The following is a 22274-nucleotide window of genomic DNA, read 5'->3' on the forward strand; positions in this document are numbered from 1 at the left end:
CACGACACTAGTTAGTCAAAAATATTGACTCACGCCAGGTTTAATTTGGTCAAAATCGAGTGGTCCACCAATTTACAAAATGAGCTAAAGTTAGGAGGTCAAAAATAATATTTTAAAAATGAGGTCAAAATTGTTAGATTTAAAAAGTTGGGAGGATAAAAGTGCATTTTAGTCAAAAATTAATAACACATATAAATATTAATATATAAACAAATAAATAAAATATGTCACAAGTTTTATCATAAAAAGTATTAATAAATTAACACATAAACAAAAAAACATTACAACATATCAGTTTTATTAATTAACTATCGGTAGTGATGCCCGCATATGCAAATACCATTATACTCGCATCTGTATCTATTAACTAATAAACTACTCGCTCCGTGTCCATCTCATATTTTATCTATAGATATTCACGGGGTACAAATTTCTTCTTCATCTCTACTTTCTCGTCTCAATGCCATGATCAAATTCCTTAAAACCCCTCTTATAAATCCAACATTTAACTCACTCATAATTAATATAGAATTTAACTACTCATACCTGAACTCGATAAATATAATAAGAGGTCAATGTTTATGCACAATAACTCTAGCTTTTGATGGAATCCAATTACAAATATTTTCACATTTGATGCAAAATATGACATAGAATGATTACTTAAAGGTGAGTTGTTCATAATATTTTAAATATAGTAATCATAACAATTTTAATACATTATAATATTTACAATATATTAACTATGAATAATTTATTCTTTGTTAGTCAATATGGTTGATTACAATGATTTGAAGATTATTGTCCGAGGTGAAATATCTAGTGGAAATAGTTATGTTGCATTAGACCTTGATGATACAATTACAAAAACTTTTGAGCAAGAAAATATAAGCTTTGGGATGAAAGCCTTTTCCATATGAATTTGACAATTACGAATTAATCGCACCAGAATGTTATGAGTCAATCTATGAGCCTCCATCATCTAAAGAGCCTAATCAACCATCACATTATTCTTTAGGTTCAGAGGTTTCTAAAAAAAAAAAAAAAATCTTCATAAGCGAAGTAGATATGAGGATGGAGGGGGTTTTAAAATAGTTTTGACCAACAATCAAAGCAAATTTTTGGAAAAGATTTATATTGGCATTGAAACTATTGCAATTAATTTTGAAAGAAAAAAAATAACTTAATGAAGAAACAAGAAAGAGTGACACAAATGAAATATCTAGTGACAACCTTAATTATGCCAATAATTCAACATAACTTGCAAGTGACAACCTTGATTTTTTTTCAGTTAGTTGCAAATATTGGTGATATAGATCACCACCAATCACTTTTTTCTAGTAAACATTATTGTGGTTAATGCTGCCACTAACTTAAGTTTTTTATAGGAAATTATAAACCTCTTTCTCACAGTTTTGATTGCCAAAAAAAGAAATATTTTTTACACAAAAATATTGTAAAAAGTTATTACAAAATAAATATATTAAAGTTATTATTTTAACATAAAAAACACAATACTACATATCATGAAAAAATTCTTTTTAGGCCATTTAAGTGTATATATATATATATATAATACAAATTAGAATTATTACATGAAATTTTATATTTTATGTTAAACCATAAATTTCATAACTTTTATGTAACTTAAATATACTTTTGTACATCAATGTATTTTTATAATACATGCTAGAAAATTGGCATATATTTTTAATTAATATTTTGTAGATATATTTTCAACATTATAAAAGTTATTTTATAAAAATTTAATTTTAAAATTTAATTTTTAAGTCAATAGTTTACTTAATTTATCCCAAGTTAAATAATTCTTAATTTTAGTGATTTTTTTTATAATATTCTAAATATACTGTAAAAAAATCATTCAAAAATATAAAAGGTGAAGAATAATAATTTTATAAGTAATAAAAATATAGAATGTTAAAAAAAATGAAATGGCAAATAGAAGGAGACAAAAAAAAATTATTATAAACAAATGTATATGATTTAATTTTATTTTCGTCCCTGTTATTTCAGTTTTTTTAACAGTCAGTGTAGAATAAAATAAAATTTACAAGGTTGAATTTAAAAAGATAAAATTAGAAAAAAGAAAAAAAAATTGATAATATAGGGATGAAACATATATTTAAAGTAAATTTGTTTTGGAAGTAAAAAGGAAAAAACAGAGTGAAGTTGCAAAGGTAGGTTAGTGAATGCAAGATGAGCGGAGATGAATCTAACGGATTGGTAGTATTAATGGGAGCGAATGAAACGATGAGTTAGTTCGAAATTGAAGGAATCAAAACCCATCCAACCAATAAAGTAAGAGGAAGAAGAAGAAGAAGACAATAAGTTGAAAAAGCCCAAAATGTCTTCATCATCAAGCACAAATACTGAAACCCTTACTTCTTCTTCTTCTTCTTCTTCTTCTTCTTCTTCTTCTTCTTCTTCTTCATTCGCCTCGCGCCCTCTCTCTCAACTCAAACACATGGACATTATTGACCTTCTTCCCAACTCCACCTTCGATTTTCGATTTCAACTTCCTCGCCAAGCACAAGTCTCTCTCTCTCTCTCTCTCTCTCTCTCTCTCTCTCTACTTTCTTTTTATTTTATTTATTTTATTAATTAATTAATGAATTAATTGTGCAGGATTTTTTGGAGAGGAGAGAGGTTAGAGAGTTTATGAGCGGCGCCCTAGCTGGTGCTATGACTAAAGCTATACTTGCTCCACTTGAAACCATTAGGTATTGCTATTGCTATTCCTTTTGCATGCTATTCCTATTGCTATTGCTATTACTCTCAACTCAAACACATGGACATTATTGACCTTCTTCCCAACTCCACCTTCGATTTTCGATTTCAACTTCCTCGCCAAGCACAAGTCTCTCTCTCTCTCTCTCTCTCTCTCTCTCTCTCTCTACTTTCTTTTTATTTTATTTATTTTATTAATTAATTAATGAATTAATTGTGCAGGATTTTTTGGAGAGGAGAGAGGTTAGAGAGTTTATGAGCGGCGCCCTAGCTGGTGCTATGACTAAAGCTATACTTGCTCCACTTGAAACCATTAGGTATTGCTATTGCTATTCCTTTTGCATGCTATTCCTATTGCTATTGCTATTACTAACTATATGCTCTCTTTTTTATTCTTTTTCAATCATTCAATTATTATTATCAATTTAAGTGTTTGGTAAAGTTAATTCTTGAAAATATGATATTCTATAACATTGTTAACTGCTTGTGAGAGAATAACTGTAATATGAGCGACTAACTCACTAGTACACAATAGTCTGAAAGACTTGATCTTGATTTGCTAACAACTATCTATTACATTATTTGAACATGCAGGACAAGAATGGTTGTTGGTGTTGGGTCCAGACATATCACAGGTAGTTTTGTTCAGGTAGTAGAGCAGCAGGGATGGCAAGGTTTATGGGCTGGAAACATGATCAATATGATTCGCATTGTTCCAACGCAAGCCATTGAGTTTGGCACATTTGAGTGTACAAAACGTGCAATGGCATCACTGCAAGAGAAATGGGAACAGAATGAATGTCCCAAGTTGCAGATAGGTTGCCTAAATTTGACTTTATCTTTATCTTGGATTTCACCCGTTGCCGTGGCTGGGGCAGCTGCAGGAGTTGCTAGCACACTTGCATGCCATCCCCTCGAAGTTTTGAAGGTATCTATTTAATAACAGACATTCACAGTCACTGACGGCATCACACAATCAATATCATTTATATCTTATGTACTATTGAGTTAATAATGATCAAGACATCAAGATATATATTGAACTTTTCTTTGTTGTTTTCAATCCTAATTGTCTTCGGACTTGTTATTCCAGGATCGGTTAACTGTAAGTCCTGAAGCATACCCTAATTTGGGAATTGCAATTAGAAATATTTATAAAGATGGTGGTATTGGCGCTTTTTATGCTGGTCTATCACCTACTCTAGTTGGCATGCTTCCATACAGTACCTGTTATTATTTCATGTATGACACAATAAAGAAATCTTACTGCCTTACCAAAAATAAGAAGTCTTTAAATCGTCCGGAGATGCTTATAGTTGGAGCTCTAGCAGGTGAGATATGCATCTTTTTCTTTACCATTAATTAATGTGTCTTATCCTATTTAACTCGGTAATATAAACGACTTGCAGTAACAAACTTGTTTTTGCACACGCAGGTTTTACAGCCAGTACAATTAGCTTTCCATTGGAAGTAGCTAGAAAGAGACTGATGGTGGGAGCTTTGCAAGGTAAGTGTCCACCAAACATGGCAGCGGCACTGTCGGAAGTTATTCGACAAGAAGGACTGAAGGGTCTGTACAGAGGATGGGGTGCAAGTTGTTTAAAGGTGATGCCATCATCTGGAATCACATGGATGTTTTATGAAGCATGGAAAGACATACTGCTTGTCCAGAAGGGATTAATCTAATAAGGATAAGTGGGTTTGTAATTCTACAAGTCATGCTAATTTACCTCCTCTTTTTTATCTTTTTGAAATTAAGAAATAACTTTATGCTAACCAATTTTGAATGATCTCAAAAGAAAGGATGAGTTGGGGGAGTTTTATGTGCTTCTTGTTTCTTTCCATCATAACTTAACTCCAATATGTAATCTAATTCTATGGTTGTCGCCAGAGAATGTCTCTGAATAATTATTTATTAAAAACCATTCCATATTTGTATTATGGTCATGTGATTTTTTTAAATCGGCGAATGTTAATGCACTTAATCAGAGGATCCAAGTAATAATTGAGGTTATGTTGTGTATAATCAATAATGTCTCGGGATATTGCTTTAACACCTATTTATGAACATTTAGCTATGTAATGTTGATTCTTTTGTTTTGAGGAAGCTGTGTTGATTCTTAATACAACTAAGAATCTATATTTCAATTATAAATTGTGCCTCTCCTCAATTCTCATAACTGCAGTATTATTATCATATTAGATTATATAAATGTGTTTCTGTATGTTGTAAGATGTAGAATTAATGCTGTTTCATCTTATGAAACATGGGAACTTCACCGGTACTAGTACTCAATATTAATTCGCGGGATAGTTTTTTTTTCTTTCCATTCATCTTGATCACATGCTCACTATTCATTATAAAGAATGTCTATTTTGAGTAGAAAGACCAATGCACGATTTAGTTTTTGAACCATTCCCTCGAAATAGATTCTGCATTCAGTTGTGGATGTTTCGATGCTCTAAGATAGTTTACTGTAACTATCTTTGGTGGAATTTTCTCCTCCCGTCTCCTCATAGAAAAAAATTTCCCATATGTGGAACCTCAAATGGGACAGTTCCCACTTACAGATACATATTTACGTCCCAAATATTATAGGAGTATCACTCTACATTAATGTCCAATTGTTTACAGACCAACGAACTAAAAAACAAGGATAAAATTTGAAATGTGTGGTTAATTTTTCTTTTTGTACCAATACAAATAAAAATGAGATTAGCTAGCTGAAATCTTAATTTGTGTAAATTTTTTAAGTGTGGTGTAAAAATTATTAGTATCCATTTGAGTTACAAAATCATATAATTTTCCTTGAGAATTCACATTAAATTCCTTTTGAAATTACTATTAGGCCGAACATATTAAATTAACTGAATTTCTATACATTAATGTCCATCAGTCTTCCCAATTTTGCTTTATCATACACTACCAAAAACTAAGATCTGGTAATGTATTTTACATTATCTAAAACTAAAATCCAATAAAAATTCAAAAAATTGATGAGTTGAATCAACATTGACGTACATTAAATAAACCAGGATGGGAGGAACTTTTTCCACCTCCAAATCACATCTCAAAAAGTACAATTTCTATATCGTCTAAATGTGTACTTCCAAATACATTAAAAAACAGTTTTTGTTTCATCTAAACGTGTACTTCTAAAATCCTGTGTGAATTTTTTACGATTTCTTTATCTTTTGGACAAATCCTTAATTTAGTCCTCGAAATATCTTTAAAGCATCAAACTAATAGGCGATATATAAATGACATCAAAATAATCCTTTGATAATGATTTTTGAATTATTGAACTACAACGATTTGATTGCAATAAATAGTAACTTCTGAAAAAGTATGATAGAAAAAAGTATCACTCAATTGACTATATAAAATATAACAATCTTTGGATGACCAATTCATGTTCCGGAATGGGTGTTTACTTCTGATATTTCTTTTTGGATTGTTTGTGATCATATACATCATATTAACAATATTAATCACAAGATTTATTTGAATAATAACAACAGAATCACTCTAACTAGAAGAAAAAAAAATTCATGTAAAAAATGAACAGGTTACATGATCATGTCTTGTTCTCTACTAGTGTCATTTCTTCTTCCCAAGAACCAGACTACACCAGAGCTGATTCTGATGGAAATTGAATTCCAGAAGAGAAAATACCATAACAATATTTTTGTTTCCTGGAAGTTAAAAAAATAAACAAAGAGTACCATCAATAAATTTGCTTAAGAAAACATGAAAAATATACTGTGGATAAAGTAAATTTTAGTTGGAGCTGAGAGCAATGGTACTAACTATCAGCATTCAATCTTTAAAAGCTAACAAATTACAACTGCAAAGTTTTGCTAAAACTGTAGGTGATGAAGGTAAATTCTAGTAGCTATAAAATATGCACCTTCGTAACAAGAAAGAGAGAGAAGTTGATTAATCAAAAAAGACTAATAACAATCACCTGGTAAAGAAAGCCATATAGTGATAAAACATAAAAGTAGAACCCATAAATGGTAAACATGGAACCAACACCATTTATTCAATACATCACAAGCTTCTATCATCATGAATCATTGAACAAAATGATCAGATTAGTATGCAACACTATATATGCGAGAGGGTTGATCAATTATAGTAAAATATATTCACTAAAAAGAATAAAATAAATCATACAAGACTCATCTTCACATAATGAGACACCACTCCTTAACTGAAAGACAAATACTAATACTAATCTCCAACATTTCAATACCCATATTTTTCTGAAAATGAAAATAACAATGTGAAAATACAGAACCTCAGAAAGCAAATATCTAGATACAAATTGCAATATGATGAGAAAGGAAGAAGATCATCAACTCAACATTGGCAGCTTTATAGTTGCAGTCAAACTTACTGCCACAAATGCAATGGGATTTGGAAATGCTTTTCCTCATTTCAACATTGTTGTTTTAATTTCCGTGACCTTGTTGCCTCTCACCCAAAATGCATTTCACACAATCATCAGAATCCAACAATTCACTAGCCCTTCGATTGGTCACGCCAAATTCACCACCAACCTTAATCCTTGCATCCTTAAAAGGAACCAAACACTTATCCCTAGCGAAACCAACACATTTCTCCTTCGCCGCAGTGAAACACTCCTCCATCTCACGCACTTCACAAACCTCTCGTTCCTTCAGATCGGAGAGTTTAGGACTCGACAGAATCTTCCACCATGGAGGCTTGCACTTGCTGGAAGCGTTGATAGCGCAACCAATCCTAGCCCCTTCCTCGCATTGCTGAACTATCTTACGCTGGCAGGCTATGAATGAAGTAGCCCAAGCTTGTGAGTCTTTGAAGGCTAGAACGAATGGACCCGCCGATGGATCGTCGGAAGGACTCGCCGGTAATGGTCCTCTAAGTGAGGGAATTGGACGGTCGAATTTGATAACGGTTGATGAAGGTGAGTAGTCTTCTTCGTATTTGGTGGATTCGGATGCATCCATTCTTATTCTTATTATTAGGGTTTCAAAGTTTTTGGGTTAATTGATAGAATAACTCTAAAAAGGAGAAAACCCTACACAGAGTGTAACGTCCAACATAGAAAAGAGAAGATGGAGTATTTCACTCTAAAACCCTAACATTTGGAAAGGAGGTGCCAATTAGCTTCTATATTTTATACAATGAAATATAAACAAAATTTATACAATGATAATAAAAAATATACCCATATTTTATTTTTGACAACAACAAAATTATATAATTTTCCTTGAGAATTCACTTTAAAAGCATGAGAAGATAAAGAGAGCAAAGTTGAAAATTGATGCTGCGATAGTATACATAAGAATTTCAATTGTGTTATTTTAACATACCAAAACCAACACCATATACTAATGAGAGAGAAAAAAAAATAGAGAAAAATAGTATAAAAAATAAAAAACCATATAAAAATTACAGTGTTGATGTTAATATTTATGTTAAAGAATCATTTCTCTTACAATCAATTGCTCCAAATTTAAATTCCTTTTAAAATTACTATTAGGCCTAAAATATTAAATTAACTGAATTTCAAAATAATATTCATCTGTCTCTATGATTTTACTTTCTCATAACTACAGAAAACTAAGTTTCGGTAATGTATTTTACATTATCTAAAACCAAAATCTGATAAAAATTCAAAAAAATTGACAAATTGAACGTACATTAAATAACCAAGATGGGAGGAACTTTTTCCACCTCCAAATCACATCTCAAAAAGTACAATTTCTATATCTTCTAAAGGTGTACTTCCAAATACATAAAAAAACAGTTTTTGTTTGGCCTAAATGTGTACTTCTAAAATCCTGTGTGAATTTTTTACGATTTCTTTATCTTTTGGACAAATCCTTAATTTAGTCCTCGAAAGATCTTTAAAGCATCAAACTAATAGGCGATATATCAATGACATCAAAATAATCCATTGATAATGATTTTTGAATGATTGAACTACAACGATTTGACTGCAATAAATAGTAACTTCTGAAAAAGTATGATAGAAAAAAGTATCACTCAATTGACTACATAAAATGTAACAATCTTTGGATGACCAATTCATGTTCCGAAATGGGTGTTTACTTCTGATATTTCTTTTTGGATTGTTTGTGATCATATACATCATATTAACAATATTATTCACAAGCTTTATTTCAATTTAACAACAGAATCACTCTAACTATGAAGAAAAAAAAAATCATGTACAAAATGAACAGGTTACATGATCGTGTCTTGTTCTCTACTAGTGTCATTTCTTCTTCCTAAGAACCAAGCTACACCTGAGCTGATTGTTTGAGAGCACTCCGCGAACATGTAAAGACAAAACAAGCATAGCCCTGTATTAACAAAATGTCAGTCATACTCTAAAAAGATTATGAGCATTGAATTCAGACAACCGAACATGGAAACAACTAAAATAGTACAGCTCGCATCCCATTGGTGGATGATAAATAGGACAGGCTTTACCTTCAACCCATTGTAATCCAGTCATAAACATGAAGGATCCATTTTACATAATTCATTGTTTTTCTTAACTAGTGTGGATGTTTGCAGTTATAGAGATTGTTCAAACCAAACAGGTAACATTGTGTAATGTTATTGATGAAAATCGATGACATCCTTTGCACCCTCAACATCATTTAAGATACTCATCAATTACACAGTTTTGTCTTCTCTAAAATGAATAATTAGCAAAGAGAAAAAATCAAGGGTTGATATACATCAGACACTCATCACTAGTTATACATTTACGTGTGTATCAACAATTGATTTATTCATCAATAACTGTTATTGCTCACTTTACACTCCAATGCGAGTTGGTCACTTTAAAAGAGTCGCAACTTAACTACACCAATAATGGATCAGATACAAGACACTTCAAATATTCATCTGAATAAAGTTTGTCGATACTAGATATGCTATGAAAGTGATACAGTAGCAAACTATTTCTGTTTTTTCAATAAAAGAAAATGCGGATTGAATAATAAACAAGCAAATATTTCTACTTAAGGTAAAGAGTTAAAATTTGATCGAATTTCTATTGTAAAACCTTTCCCCTATCAATTCCAAGAGAGAATTAATTTTATTAGGTGCCTAGTTTACTTTTCAAAATGTCCAATATTATGTCCTTACTGAAACTAGAAAGCCAGAGCAACACTGTCATAAAAACAAAGAAATGAAACACAAGGGCTCTCACCACTCCTATTGATCAGGAGCTTCTCTTTTTAAATTTGTTATTTTCAAATATTCTAGGGAGAACTCTAGATATCTCCTGGCATGGATACAGGGACTAACCTGAATATCAACCAACCGTGTCACATCATGCAAGTAAACATTAACAAAGAAAAAGACACATTATATTGTAGTCATTAAGAATTTTGGTACACAATGAGAATGAATAGGTGGCACCAGAGTTCAGTAATATTAGGAAAATAATTTGAAGTAGAATCAGAATGAATGTTAAGAAAGTATTAGGAATCAAAATAGGGAAGGGAGACATACCTAGAGAGCAAGGAAAGTCTATAATAAAAAATGGTACAAAGGTGCTGTATTTATAGAGATTTATTGAATCAATTAATAAGTAATTGATTCACTAACTAAGAATTCTCCTATTTGAATAGTGATGATAAATAAACAATGTGAGTTAAAGAGGGAAAGTAGAAAGGTACGAACCAGCATAGGCAATAGTAATACCGAAAGCAAGTCTTCCAAGAGCAGATAATGCATAAAGGCAAAGAATGACCTGTGAATAATTGTGGTGGATGAGGTTGATATTAGAATTATGAAAAATGAAGAGATGAAAGAGTAAATACCTTAAAAAAGAGTCTCTTGTCATGGCCAGTAGCTGCAACCCTCAAGACAGACTCAGCGGCACCGACAGTGTTAGCCAAACAAGCAACAATGGTATTAGCTGTATCCTGAGATATTTGCCACTCAAGTGGATCGACGGGAACTCTGAGATTGAGATTGAAATTGAAATTGAATGAAACCCTAAAAAAGAAAAAAGGAAAAATGATTGGTACTTACTGGACGTTCATTTGGCGAAAGAGAAGACCGAGAATGGCGAGGGAACAGAGAAGAACAATGAAGACATCGGAGAAAAGAGAAACAATAGGGGAATTCTTGAAAGCGCAGTGATAGTAAACGAGTGTGCCGCAAACTAATGCTATTATTGATTTTCCAATTTCAGCACTTCCACTTGGAATTATTCTTTTTCTTTCCATAACAACAACTTCGCTATCCCTTTCTTTATCATTATTATTATTGTTATTGTTCATATTTCAAATCTCAATCACTCTCTTTCTCTTTCTCTTTCTCTCTCTCTCTCACAACTCTTTTTACTTCTGCTTAGGGTTTACGGTTACACTATTATCTATGCTCTTTCTTTTTTAATTTTTTATTCACAAATTGTTGTTGTTCTTATCGAGGAACATCAGAATTATAAAATAAACAATATTGCCGTTTCTTCTACCCGCTCCTCAACTCAAAGAGGCTGCTCTCATTATTCATTATAAAATCATTAATAATTCATTAGATTCATTACAATGCCTTGTTATGGTAAAAATTGTCTATACACTTAACAAGTTTTAATATTTATTACTGTCATTTTTAAAATAAATATAATAAAAATTAAATATTGTTAATAATTTAATAGTTGTGATTGATTAATATTATATATAAATTATGTTTTTAATTAATTAATATATTACTCTATTGTTATTTATAAATACATTTTGTTTTTTCACTCTTAAAGTAAGAGATGAATTTAATATATTTATTGTATACGTTTAATGTTATTAAAATATTATTTGTATATAAATATAGAATAAATTAAAATAATTTATAATTATAATAAATTTTTTGAAATGCATATTTATAATTACAGATAGAATTAATATTAATATAGAGAGGATATAATTTCTTTTTTGCAAAGAGAAAAGACAAATAATCTTATGGTTGGTGTAAAACTGTGTGAGTTAGGACACAGAAACTTTTAAAATAGTTTGACTTTTATTTTGGAATTTAGATCTTTTAGAATGATTAATGTGTAAAGTGAGAAAAATAAAATTGTTATTTTAAGAATTTTATGATTAATTATAATAAATTTATAATATTTATTTTTGATTTGTTGAGATTATTCATTTTATTCTTTAAAATAAATTATTCACTTTAGAAGAATTGAACCCTTCATTTTATTATAGTTAATTTAAATGTCATGAAAAATTTTATTATTATATCTCAATTATAAGAAGAAAAACTAAAAACATCAATACCAATATTTTTTAAAATATTTTTATAAGTGTGAGATATTAAATACATCAACTAATATTTAAAAAAAAAACATTATATGAGAATAAAAAAATCATTTGAACAATAAATAATCTTAAAAACTAAACAAATATCTTATAAAAAAACCAAAAAATCTCTAAAAAATTATTTTTAATTCTTTTTGGTACAAATTATTTCAAGTTAAAATTAAACTGCCTGTTTTAATCAAGTACTAGTAGTTGAAAATAAACTTCATTTACTATGGAAATTGTTCTTGTAGTGTCTGAACTCTGAATGAGACTATTCCAATCCCAATGCACTTGTAATAATCTTTAGCCATACTTTTAATTTCATGTGGGGTTAATACCAAAAAATTATGCATTACAACTAACATTTTCAGAGAACAGAAGTCTATTAAGACTCGGCAGGGTTGAAATTTTATACAACAGCAAAAGAAATTAAAAGAAAAGTCAATATATGGTTTAGTCAATAAAAAAAGTCAATATATGGTACTCCCTTTGTCCTACCCCATTGCAAAATATTGTCATAAATGATTTATTTACTTTCGGTGTGCCTTTTTTAATTATACTTCTTAATTAATACTAACATGTATTTATAATGCATGAATATTTAATAAAAAATAATTGATAAATAATTTTTTTTTTCTATTGATACAATTTGTTTATGATCGAATAATTCATCTTGACCGGCAAATTGTTCAAAACAAGAGCAACAATGTGTATCCTTGGAACATTCTTCTTGGGCACACTAATTAACACCTGTTCATTCCTCGTTGACTAAGTCATTGAAGCCAACTACCAACTTAATAATAATAATAATAAACACTTTATCATTGATAGTTTATGAGACTTAAAAATAAACATACGAGTAGGCATTATATCATAAATCTAAGAAGCAACAAGAATAATCTTTGACACTTTTTGTTATAACCAGAATTATACAACAAAAAACAACCTAGAAACTCACAAATATGACAGAAAAATAATACATTTGATATAGCAGAAAAGGCTTTCATTGTCATACTCATACATAATTACCATTCATAGCAGAAAGAACTAAAGATTGCAATTAGCAAGGGAATAGAATGGGACATGGATCCCTCTCTAACCTACTATTTGATAAATCAAGTTTTTTCATCTTTTCTTCACACCAAAACAGTTGTTCTCTAGTCATCCTTGTCATTCTCAGAACCCTCGATATGATTTTCACGTCGATCAGGCCAAGCAATAGTTGAATGTCCTCGTGCTTTTGGGGCCACGAATTTTTTCTCCAACCCTTCTTCCTTCTTCGCAGTTCCTTCAGTTTCACCACTTTCTGCATTTAGATGAAAATTATGTAAGACTCGCATTTTAATCATATAATAATTGATCATCCATGATGTCAGGCGGCAAACCAAAATAATAAACTAGCTAAACTGCTGGCGTCATCTATAGCAGCAGAGAAATCAACAGAAATTTCTAAAGATGTAGTAAAGATCGCGAGTTGGATCGTAAGGTCGTACGAGTTTATAAACCTCGACCGTAGTTACGTGTTGCATTGCAAGCAGGATCGAAGGAGGCGCTGCCAGTGGTCAAGACTGCGAGTTGGAGTGTGGGATCATAGGATCGTAAGGGTTGGCCCACCCATTTCGCACAATCTTGCTGAAACAGGTCTTTTTTATTTTTTGAAAAAAACTGTCTTCTAAAACACGTAAAAAACCATAAGCACCGTTCCCTCGCCCTCCTCCCTGCGATGACATTCCCTTGTCTCCCCAGTTCTCTTTCGTGCAGCCAGCAACTTCCCCCGTGTTCTTGCTCCTCTGTTTCTCGGTATTTTAGTTACTAATGAATTTAGTCTTTTGATTTCCTTTATGAACATAGTACTTGGTTGTTATGAGCTTATAGATTGATGGTTATGAATTTTTAATTAACTTAGTTTAATGTTGTGATTGAGGTTATTTTGTTTATGTATGATAGTTTTCATGCTTATGTATGATAGTTTACATATATAAGTACATTTTTTCCTTTCAGTAGGATCCAACGGTCGTGTTACGAGCTTTCAAGAGTAGAATTTACCCTCCAAAGTCGGATCACAAGGTAAAAGATAAGAATTTACCTTCTCAAGAGTAGACTGAACCTGTTGTAGAGGAGTTGCAAGCTGATTCTGATTTCCAAACAGGTTGCTAACGCCACTTGACTTTTTCTTGTCCCTTTTCAGGAAAAGGTGGAAAGTAAGGATAGAGTTTTCAATTATCCCGATAAGATCTGGAGCAAGAACTCTCATATCTGAATCATCTGTTAATTCATGATCTGAACCTGAATCGATTCATTGACTTGAGCAATTAGTCATATATAAACATCAAAAACATTAATGCAGAATTACATTCAGTGACAAAAAATTGACCAAGAATATGTTTTGTACTATTAACTTTAGCAACACCATATGTTTTTAGTAGAGCCGACATGTCCATGTCGTGTGAGGTGTTTGTGTCAGAGTTTGTGCTTCATAGATAGCAACCCAATTAGTGTAGATGATTTACAGAAAACTCACCTCGTATATTAGGGACCTGAAGCAGTTTAGGCAAAGTATTCCTTGTGCGAGCATAAATTTCAGGTCGAAGGCCCTGCTCGAAAGGTTCATTTTCAATAAACCTTTGCAATAGAACCTGGAACTGTTGAAACTCCTGTGCACTACGGTTGTAACACGTGGGATTTTCATGTTGCCAAGATATCTTATAACTCATATGAGAGTATTGGCAATGAAGAGCCTCCCAAGTCAAGCAAATTTGACCAACATAAGCCGTTTCAATATCCTGGTAGGGATTGTTCTCGGGATGTTGAAGATGTTCAGTCTCATCGTCAGGCTCTTCAAATCTTTTCAAAGAAAGACAACGAAGGGGAGAAGCCAGCTTCTTTGATGTAGATCGTGGAGATGGAGATGGAGTTGAAGTGTTCTGAGAACCTACAAGGGTGAATATGTTTCATATTCCAAGGTTTAACAATTGTATATGGGAGATAATAGAAATAGCAAATTTCGTTAGCAACTTCATTTTCATATGGTAAAAGATAATATATCTTGATTACAATCTCTATATCACCAAATATAAAACCTTTTGATACATTTAATAATATAACAAAATCTTCATTTTTACTGAGATCATTTCATTCTATAAGATCGGATAAGGCACATTCAAACTGCGGAACCTAATTCCCGTAACTTCAATTCAATTTGGGATGACAAATTACAACTCTCCTAACCTTGAAGTTAATAAACCGAACTGAATCCAGGCAGGCTGCTCAATCTGAGCTTGCAAAATGGCAGCCCCCATTTAAGCACCGTGGAACTCGTGTAGCAGGAATAATAATAATAATAATAATAACAACAATAATAATTGAAACTCTAATGTGAATCAAACTCCAATTGATAAGATACCATGACACTTACAAGATCTTTCCATCGGTCCCTTTTTTTTCCAGAAAAGTAAATTTTGTCAAGCATCCAATATTGGTCTAATCACAAATCATACACTCCCACGGGGATAGCAAATACCAAAATGAACCAAATGCAAAAACATAAATAAACATTCCCAACCATCGCTAGTATCTAAATAAGAGGTAGATGAAAAATGATTTTATCATGACCAATATCAAAAGCAACAGCATTCTTTCACAGTACTTTTCAAAAACTACCTTTTCCAATTTCACTAAGATGTTGCACGCTCATCCGATCAAAGAATAGCATTCTTTCACAGTACTTTTCAAAAACAGCATCAAAACCTCGCCACCATTGCTGACCTTCTGCCTCCACATCCCTCCATTCATTTGAGACCGCCTCACCCTCATCCTCTTCATCCTCCCCTTCCTCCAGACACGAATCTTCTTCAGGAATCAACACCATAAAACTGTTTCTTCTCAATTCCTTCAGCCTCCTCTTTACCTCATTTGTAATAAAATCATCGTCATCCTCAGCATCACCGGCAGAATCTGCATTTTCTGATTTACACTGATCAGGACCACCACTATTAGGCTTCAGTTCGTCAGGCTCCAACACTGCCTTCTCTGCCAAATCTTTTTTTATGTCTGCTTTCTGAGATTTTCTAAATTTTTTTATCTTCAAAAAATCCATACTTTACCACCTCACCTTTCAAAAACAAACTATCCTAATTCCTAAACTCAACCCAATACTTTAAACTTTTTCGATCAAATCTACAATCACATCAAAACAGAAAGAGAATGAGTAATAGTACTAATTAATAATATACCAAACTAATACTAATAGTACCACTCACCAAACAAACAAACAGTGTGTTTTGTTTTTCAAATATTATATAAAAGAAAAACAAATTTAAATAGAAGAAAATAACATTTTACTTGTTCTAAGGCCTAAAAAAAGCCAATAATAAAGCAACTTCTATAACAAGACACTAGTGATTAGTGTGATTTAATGGTGAAATTAGCACATACATACCTTCATGATAAAACATCCCTTTCAAATTACATAAATCACGAGAACGACATTTCCAAAACAAGGAAAAATGTGCCCAAAAAAACCTTCAAAAGTTTCATTTTTTTCAAGCCTATTAATAGAAAAGGAGCTGAAAGGAAAGTAATCTCACAAGAATGAACACTTCCAAAAATGAAAGACAATGGATTCTTTAGTTTTTCTTTATTACCTTTGACATAAAACATAGAAAGATCAGATTTTGCATGCACAATCTTTTCCAACATTGAAGTTCTGAAGAGGACTTAATCTACAACAACAGTATCAAACAGTAGTTATAAAAAAAGGATCAAAAGCTAGTAAAAGCAAAAATGCAATGAAAAAATAAAAATAAAAATAAAAATAAAAATAAAAATGGAAAGAAAACAAAAAGAAAGAAAGCAAATTTGAAGTGAATAAGACAGAAGATTGTTGTACTGACCAAAGAAAAAGAGATGAATGTGACATATGAGGAAAGGCATAAATTAGCAGAACACAAAGAGGAAAAGAGCAGAATTTGCAAAGAGAAGTGAAAACCCTAGGAGAGTGAGTGAATGAGTGAGTGAAATTAAAAAAAATGCAATAAATGTGAAAGAGAGAGAGAACTCAGTGATTTGTTTGAAATCTCATTTCCCAAAAAAATAAAAGTTATTAAACTGACACAGAATAATATACATAAAAAAAAAAATGTACATTTAGCTTTAATGTATTAAATGAATGGGATGGGAAAGGAACACGAGAAAGGCTATAAAGAAACAGAAACAGTAGAAGAAGACAGTGTCATCGTACACGGAATATTGTCAGAAAGCCGCGCAAATATTGCTTTTGATTTCTGTTTCTTAAACACACACAAATTTTGTTTTCCACCTCTTAATCTTTTTACTCCCTCCTCACTAATTACAATTTCACGCAATTTAAAAAATATAATTTATATTATATTAAAAAAGATAAATTGTGAGTTATTTTATAAAAATATTATTATTCAAAGTAAATTAAAGTAATTAAAAAAGAAATAATATAAGATATTAATATATTATTGATGTTATTTTTATTAATATTATTAAACAAATATATTTTATAAAATAATATATATTATAAAATGAGATAATACATATTATAGTTTTAGGGAGTAATAAAAATAATATTTATCAATTATTTAAAAAAATTAATTATAAATAATTATAATATCAGTGGTTGATTTATTTATTTATATTTCTTTTTCAAATCAGTCAAACTTCATTTATGCTTATAATAGTAAATCATTTTATACAAATTATTTAAAAAATAATAATTTTATTTGATTATAAGAGGATCTTGGTGATTTATTTATTTATATTTGTTTTTCAAATCGGTCAAACTTCATTGTTGCTTATAATAGAAAAACATTTTAAGCAAACTATTAAAAAGATGATAAAAAAATAATAAAAATTATAAGAAGATCTAAAGTTGATTTGTCAACCGATATAAATGAGTTAACGAATAAAATAATAAAAAGATAAATAATTCGATTTGCATGTTTAGTATTAAAAAGTTTTCTTAACTTTTTAGATATTTATCTTTTATTAAATATTTATTTTATTCTTTTATCTTATCTTAGTTCATTTTCAACCTTTATATTTTTTCTATAAATAATGATTGTTAGTCTTTTCATAATAACTCTTATGTAATTTTAACAAAAGTACATTGAAACTACAAAGAAGAATTTTGATAAATATTATTCATTTCAAATAATTTATATATATATATATATATATATTTCAAAACATGTGTTTTTTTTAAATGCAAGATTATTATTGAATTAAAATAATACTCTTATGTATACACAATTGTTAGAAGAAATGACAATCACCCTCTATGTGACTAAAACTTTTATGTGATTGTGAAAAGGATTGAAATTATCACTTATAAAATATCAATTATGTAAATCAATTAAATATAATTATAAATAAATAAAAATATAGTAGCAAACCTAATAAATAATCAAAATTATATTTAACCATTTGTATGTGTTTGGATAGATCTGAATTCGTGCGTTTAGGAGCAGACTCGCTTCAACTCAAAGCTACAAATTGGGGAATTAATTTCTCTTGATATATTATATACATCTTCCCTCATTAACCATAATTCCTAATAAATTTGAGCTTTTTCTTTTTCCTGGTCAGTTATAATGCATTAATAACCTCTTTTTTTTTTTTTTTTTTTTTTTGCAATGATCAACCTTTCAACTCCTTGTTATTGTTGTCATACGAAGATTGTGTGTATCTTGTACAGATTTTGCTCTGTATTTTAATTTTGCTATTGCTAAACTTTGGAAGTTTTGAAGATTGTGGAAGATTAGATGCATTTTTTAAAAAAATTTATAGTTAATTTATGGTTAAAAGTCTCTTAACTTAATTTCATATAACGTTTTAGTCATTTATTTATTTATTTTTTCTCGAGTTGATCCTTTATTTTAATTTTAAGTGACAATTTGATATTTTATGTTTTAAAATGTCAACAATGTTGTTTTTTTTTTTTTTACAAAAATTCAAAAAAATCATCAAATTTTTCAAACAAAACCCATAAAATTCATTATCATCTTCAATAAAATGTAAATTTAATCAAATTGATAACTTAAATCTTGAAATAAACTTATATTTTCATTCTTTATTTGATGTTGTTGGAGATGAAAATATGAGTTTATTTGAATATTTGAGTTATGAATTTGATGAAATTTGCATTATTTTGAAGATGATTATTAATTTTATGGGTTTTGTTTGAAAACTTTGATGATTTTTTTGAATTTTTGTAAAAAAAAAGGATAACATTATTGATATTTTAAAATATCAAATTGTCATTTAAAATTAAAATAAATGACCAACTCGGGAAAAAAAAATATAAATGACTAAAACATTAACTGAAATTAAGTTAAAAGACATGTAATTTAGTCTTAATTTATTCTATGTAGTGATCTTATTATGGTCAAAGAGAGTGTGGAATGAGTTTGACACCAAAGCACTTAATAAGTTGTTGAAAAGGCAATGGATTTGAAAATGATCCTAAAAAATATATACCAAGTATTTGGTTATTGATGTATGTGATTTGGTTAATGTTGGCTTAGACTATTTTAATTTTTAGAACGAATTGCTTATTATTCTGAAAGTTGAATTAATTGGGGGAACAACGAAAGTAAAATATTTTAAGAAAAATCTAACATTTTAATAAAACATTTGACAAGTGACAAGAAATAGGATGATGTTAAGAAACATATAACACATGATAATCTCTTCTTCATTGAAAGAATTGCAATATATTAAACAATATTGCTACCAACATCCCTCAAATTGCTACCCACACGCCTTAAATTTCTAAAAAAATGAAAATACTCAAAATGTCCTTTGATATTTATAGTATTTTTTATAATTTTACTAACTTATAACTCACATTCATCACATCTCACAACTCACATATCAAAAAATCACCATACATCACCAACCCTAACTCATAATAATTCAAAATTCACACCATTCACTCGTAACCTACAATACATCAGTTTCCTTATCACAGTACTCTTAAAGCTACATAAAAAGGTATGTTTGTTGGTCTGGTTTTGAATTCCAATTTTTTTTCTTCTAAATCTGGGGATGTTACGTGAACTCAGTTCACGTACATTTGTGTTGTTACGTGAACTGAATTCACGTATGTTTTAAAAAAATAAAAATTTCAGAAAGTACGCAATCTTAATTAACGTAAACGTACGTTGTTTAAGATTGCGTAATCATTGGAGTTTGAAAATTCAACCTCTCAATATGTACGCAATCTTAATTCACGTAAACGTATGTTGTTTAAGATTGCGTATTCAATGAAGTTTAAAAATTGAATCATTTACGTGAACTCCAGTTCACGTACGTTTACTAGATTTCAGATCACGTAAACGTACGTGAACTTAGTTCACGTTAACAACGTATATGTTAAGCAAAATGTTGAAAATTTTGTTTTCCTTTGTTCTGGATGCAGATAAATGGACCAAGTGGGATACAACAGTGACGAAATGTATGAAGGTTTTGAACCTGATTTTGAGGATATGGATGACGGTTTGAAACGTGATTTCGACGAAATGTATGATGATTTTGATGCAATGAATGATGCTATGAACAACGGAGGTGAAGCTGTTATGGTTGATTTGCCTGATGTGTTTAGCACCGGCATGAAGTTTGATACGCGAGATGATTTATTGAAATGGACTAGAAATATTGGAAGGGAAAATTGAATTGTCGTTGTTATTTTTAGATCCGAAATTGCGACAACACGACCAAGAACAAAGACAAATTAATTCTTGGTTGTGAAAGAAGCGGTCAATATAGACCTTGGAAGAATTTTAAACCTACAAGGAGTACTTGGAGTAGAAAATGTGAATGCCCATTTAGATTGAGAGGTACACCATCAAATGTTGGTGATGGATGGTATCTGCATGTAGTATGTGGTATGCATAACCACAAATTGGCCAAAAAATTGATTGGTCATGCTTTCTTAGGCCGGTTGTCTCATGAAGAGAAAATTGTACTTGGTGATATGACAAAGAATATGATCAAACCAAGAAACATATTGATGACAATAAAGGATCATAATGTTACAAGTTTGACGACAATAAAACAAGTTTACAATGCACGTCAAGCATATCGTTCATCACTTAGAGGTAATAGAAAATAAATGCAACATCTTTTGCCATTGATGAGACGCGACAAATATGTCTATCGATATAGGAAGGTAGATGGTTCAAATGAGTTGAGGGAAATATTTTGGATTCATCCAGACGCTATCACTCTTGTAAATAATTTTCACATAATATTGATTATGGATAGCACATACAAGACATGTATGTATCGAATGTCATTACTTGAAATTATTGGTGTTACATCTACTGAAATGACATTTTGTGTGGGATTTACGTATCTACAGTCTGAGCGTGCTGATAATTTTACATGAGCACTACAAATGTTGAAAGAACATATTACAAGTGGTGAAGTTGAAGTAATTGTTACTGATAGAGATCTTGCTTTGATGAATGCAGTTGAATATGTTTTTTCAAAAGCAGTCAATTTATTATGCTTGTTTCATGTATGCAAAAATGTCAAAGCGAAGTGCAAGATGACTGTTTTTTCAAAAAAGAAGCAGGTGCAAATAATGGAGGCATGGGAGGCTCTTGTTTACAGTTATGATGAGGCTCAATACTACATGAATTTGGCTAGATGGATATGTTGTAATGAATATGTTGTAAACTGAAGATATTTCCAAGTAATGTTGTAAACTGAAGATATTTCCATGCAGGATAAATTAAAAATATTGCGATTGTTATAAGTTGTCAAATCACTACTTCACAAAATATACCATATTCCAAAATATACCATGTTTACAAAATGTACCATGTTCCAAATAAATCTTAAGTACCCAAATATTACATATCCATTCCAAAAGTATCATGTTCCAAAATATTCTAAATAAATACTAAATCCATCTATTTCTCCTACAATATGGTACTATGTTCGTCCAATCTCTACCACCAGCCCTCTGACTTAGCAACATTAAAATTAACTCATTAACGAGTGACATGGCATCTGGTAATATCAGTTGTTGACCAATAAACTCTTCAACAATTTGTATTGCTCGACGCTGCAATAAAAATAAATTAAATATGAATAGTTAAAATAAATTAATTATGAATAGTTAAAATAAATTAATTATGAATAGTTAAAATAAATTAATATACCGTTATGCCAAT

General features: G+C 30.3%; 5 protein-coding genes and 1 long non-coding RNA gene across 7 annotated transcripts; 3 read left to right on the forward strand and 3 right to left on the reverse strand.

Moving 5' to 3' along the window:
* The first annotated feature begins 2797 nt into the window (after positions 1-2797).
* LOC101489459 (probable mitochondrial adenine nucleotide transporter BTL1) lies at positions 2798-4692 on the forward strand. Its single transcript, XM_004507513.4, has 5 exons — positions 2798-2878; positions 2971-3065; positions 3343-3676; positions 3842-4079; positions 4184-4692. Exons 1-5 carry the CDS (start codon positions 2810-2812, stop codon positions 4432-4434), a joined length of 987 nt encoding a protein of 328 aa, XP_004507570.2. The 5' UTR covers positions 2798-2809; the 3' UTR covers positions 4435-4692.
* Positions 4693-6101: 1409 nt separating this feature from the next.
* On the reverse strand, positions 6102-8006 carry LOC101490204 (uncharacterized). Its single transcript, XM_004507515.4, has 2 exons — positions 7152-8006; positions 6102-6444 (listed from the first exon to the last, which is right to left on the reverse strand). Exon 1 carries the CDS (start codon positions 7741-7743, stop codon positions 7207-7209), a length of 537 nt encoding a protein of 178 aa, XP_004507572.1. The 5' UTR covers positions 7744-8006; the 3' UTR covers positions 6102-6444; positions 7152-7206.
* Positions 8007-8803: 797 nt separating this feature from the next.
* LOC101490525 (reticulon-like protein B22) lies at positions 8804-11249 on the reverse strand. Of its 2 annotated transcripts, XR_003473286.2 has the most exons (5): positions 10796-11249; positions 10582-10723; positions 10442-10511; positions 9966-10063; positions 9021-9105 (listed from the first exon to the last, which is right to left on the reverse strand). XR_003473286.2 is itself a non-coding variant. In XM_004507516.4 (4 exons), the coding sequence occupies exons 1-4, from the start codon at positions 11044-11046 to the stop codon at positions 8987-8989; spliced, it is 582 nt and encodes a 193-aa protein (XP_004507573.1). In that variant the 5' UTR covers positions 11047-11249; the 3' UTR covers positions 8804-8986. The 2 variants fall into 2 exon arrangements, 1 of the variants encoding a protein (XP_004507573.1); XM_004507516.4 differs by lacking the exon at positions 9966-10063 and having other exon boundaries at positions 8804-9105.
* Positions 11250-12907: 1658 nt separating this feature from the next.
* LOC101490847 (uncharacterized) lies at positions 12908-16162 on the reverse strand. Its single transcript, XM_027336273.2, has 4 exons — positions 15727-16162; positions 14588-14998; positions 14153-14352; positions 12908-13372 (listed from the first exon to the last, which is right to left on the reverse strand). The coding sequence occupies exons 1-4, from the start codon at positions 16160-16162 to the stop codon at positions 13127-13129; spliced, it is 1293 nt and encodes a 430-aa protein (XP_027192074.1). The 3' UTR covers positions 12908-13126.
* LOC140920989 (uncharacterized) lies at positions 13371-16243 on the forward strand. Its single transcript, XR_012163806.1, has 3 exons — positions 13371-13866; positions 14068-14133; positions 14255-16243. It is a non-coding gene; the product is annotated as an uncharacterized lncRNA (long non-coding RNA).
* A 4273-nt stretch (positions 16244-20516) lies between these two features.
* LOC140920843 (uncharacterized) lies at positions 20517-21778 on the forward strand. The gene is made up of 3 exons (XM_073369692.1): positions 20517-20687; positions 20786-21191; positions 21501-21778. Exons 1-3 carry the CDS (start codon positions 20517-20519, stop codon positions 21776-21778), a joined length of 855 nt encoding a protein of 284 aa, XP_073225793.1.
* The last annotated feature ends 496 nt before the right edge of the window (positions 21779-22274 follow it).

The sequence above is a fragment of the Cicer arietinum genome, chromosome 6 (assembly GCF_000331145.2).
Source record: "Cicer arietinum cultivar CDC Frontier isolate Library 1 chromosome 6, Cicar.CDCFrontier_v2.0, whole genome shotgun sequence".
Lineage (NCBI taxonomy): Eukaryota > Viridiplantae > Streptophyta > Magnoliopsida > Fabales > Fabaceae > Cicer > Cicer arietinum.

Coding starts and splice junctions, on each gene's coding strand:
- LOC101489459 (XM_004507513.4), top strand. CDS start 2,810: ATGGACATTATTGACCTTCTTCCCAACTCCACCTTCGATTTTCGATTT. Junction 3,066..3,342: donor GCTCCACTTGAAACCATTAG/GTATTGCTATTG, acceptor TTGAACATGCAG/GACAAGAATGGTTGTTGGTG. Junction 4,080..4,183: donor TATAGTTGGAGCTCTAGCAG/GTGAGATATGCA, acceptor TTGCACACGCAG/GTTTTACAGCCAGTACAATT.
- LOC101490204 (XM_004507515.4), bottom strand. CDS start 7,743: ATGGATGCATCCGAATCCACCAAATACGAAGAAGACTACTCACCTTCA.
- LOC101490525 (XM_004507516.4), bottom strand. CDS start 11,046: ATGAACAATAACAATAATAATAATGATAAAGAAAGGGATAGCGAAGTT. Junction 10,724..10,795: donor TTTCGCCAAATGAACGTCCA/GTAAGTACCAAT, acceptor TCTCAATCTCAG/AGTTCCCGTCGATCCACTTG. Junction 9,106..10,441: donor TATTACTATTGCCTATGCTG/GTTCGTACCTTT, acceptor TTGTTAATACAG/GGCTATGCTTGTTTTGTCTT.
- LOC101490847 (XM_027336273.2), bottom strand. CDS start 16,162: ATGGATTTTTTGAAGATAAAAAAATTTAGAAAATCTCAGAAAGCAGAC. Junction 14,999..15,726: donor TCTTAGTGAAATTGGAAAAG/GTAGTTTTTGAA, acceptor TCACCCTTGTAG/GTTCTCAGAACACTTCAACT. Junction 14,353..14,587: donor TCAGGTCCCTAATATACGAG/GTGAGTTTTCTG, acceptor GAATCGATTCAG/GTTCAGATCATGAATTAACA.
- LOC140920843 (XM_073369692.1), top strand. CDS start 20,517: ATGGACCAAGTGGGATACAACAGTGACGAAATGTATGAAGGTTTTGAA. Junction 20,688..20,785: donor TTATGGTTGATTTGCCTGAT/GTGTTTAGCACC, acceptor TGTTATTTTTAG/ATCCGAAATTGCGACAACAC. Junction 21,192..21,500: donor ATATCGTTCATCACTTAGAG/GTAATAGAAAAT, acceptor AAATGTTGAAAG/AACATATTACAAGTGGTGAA.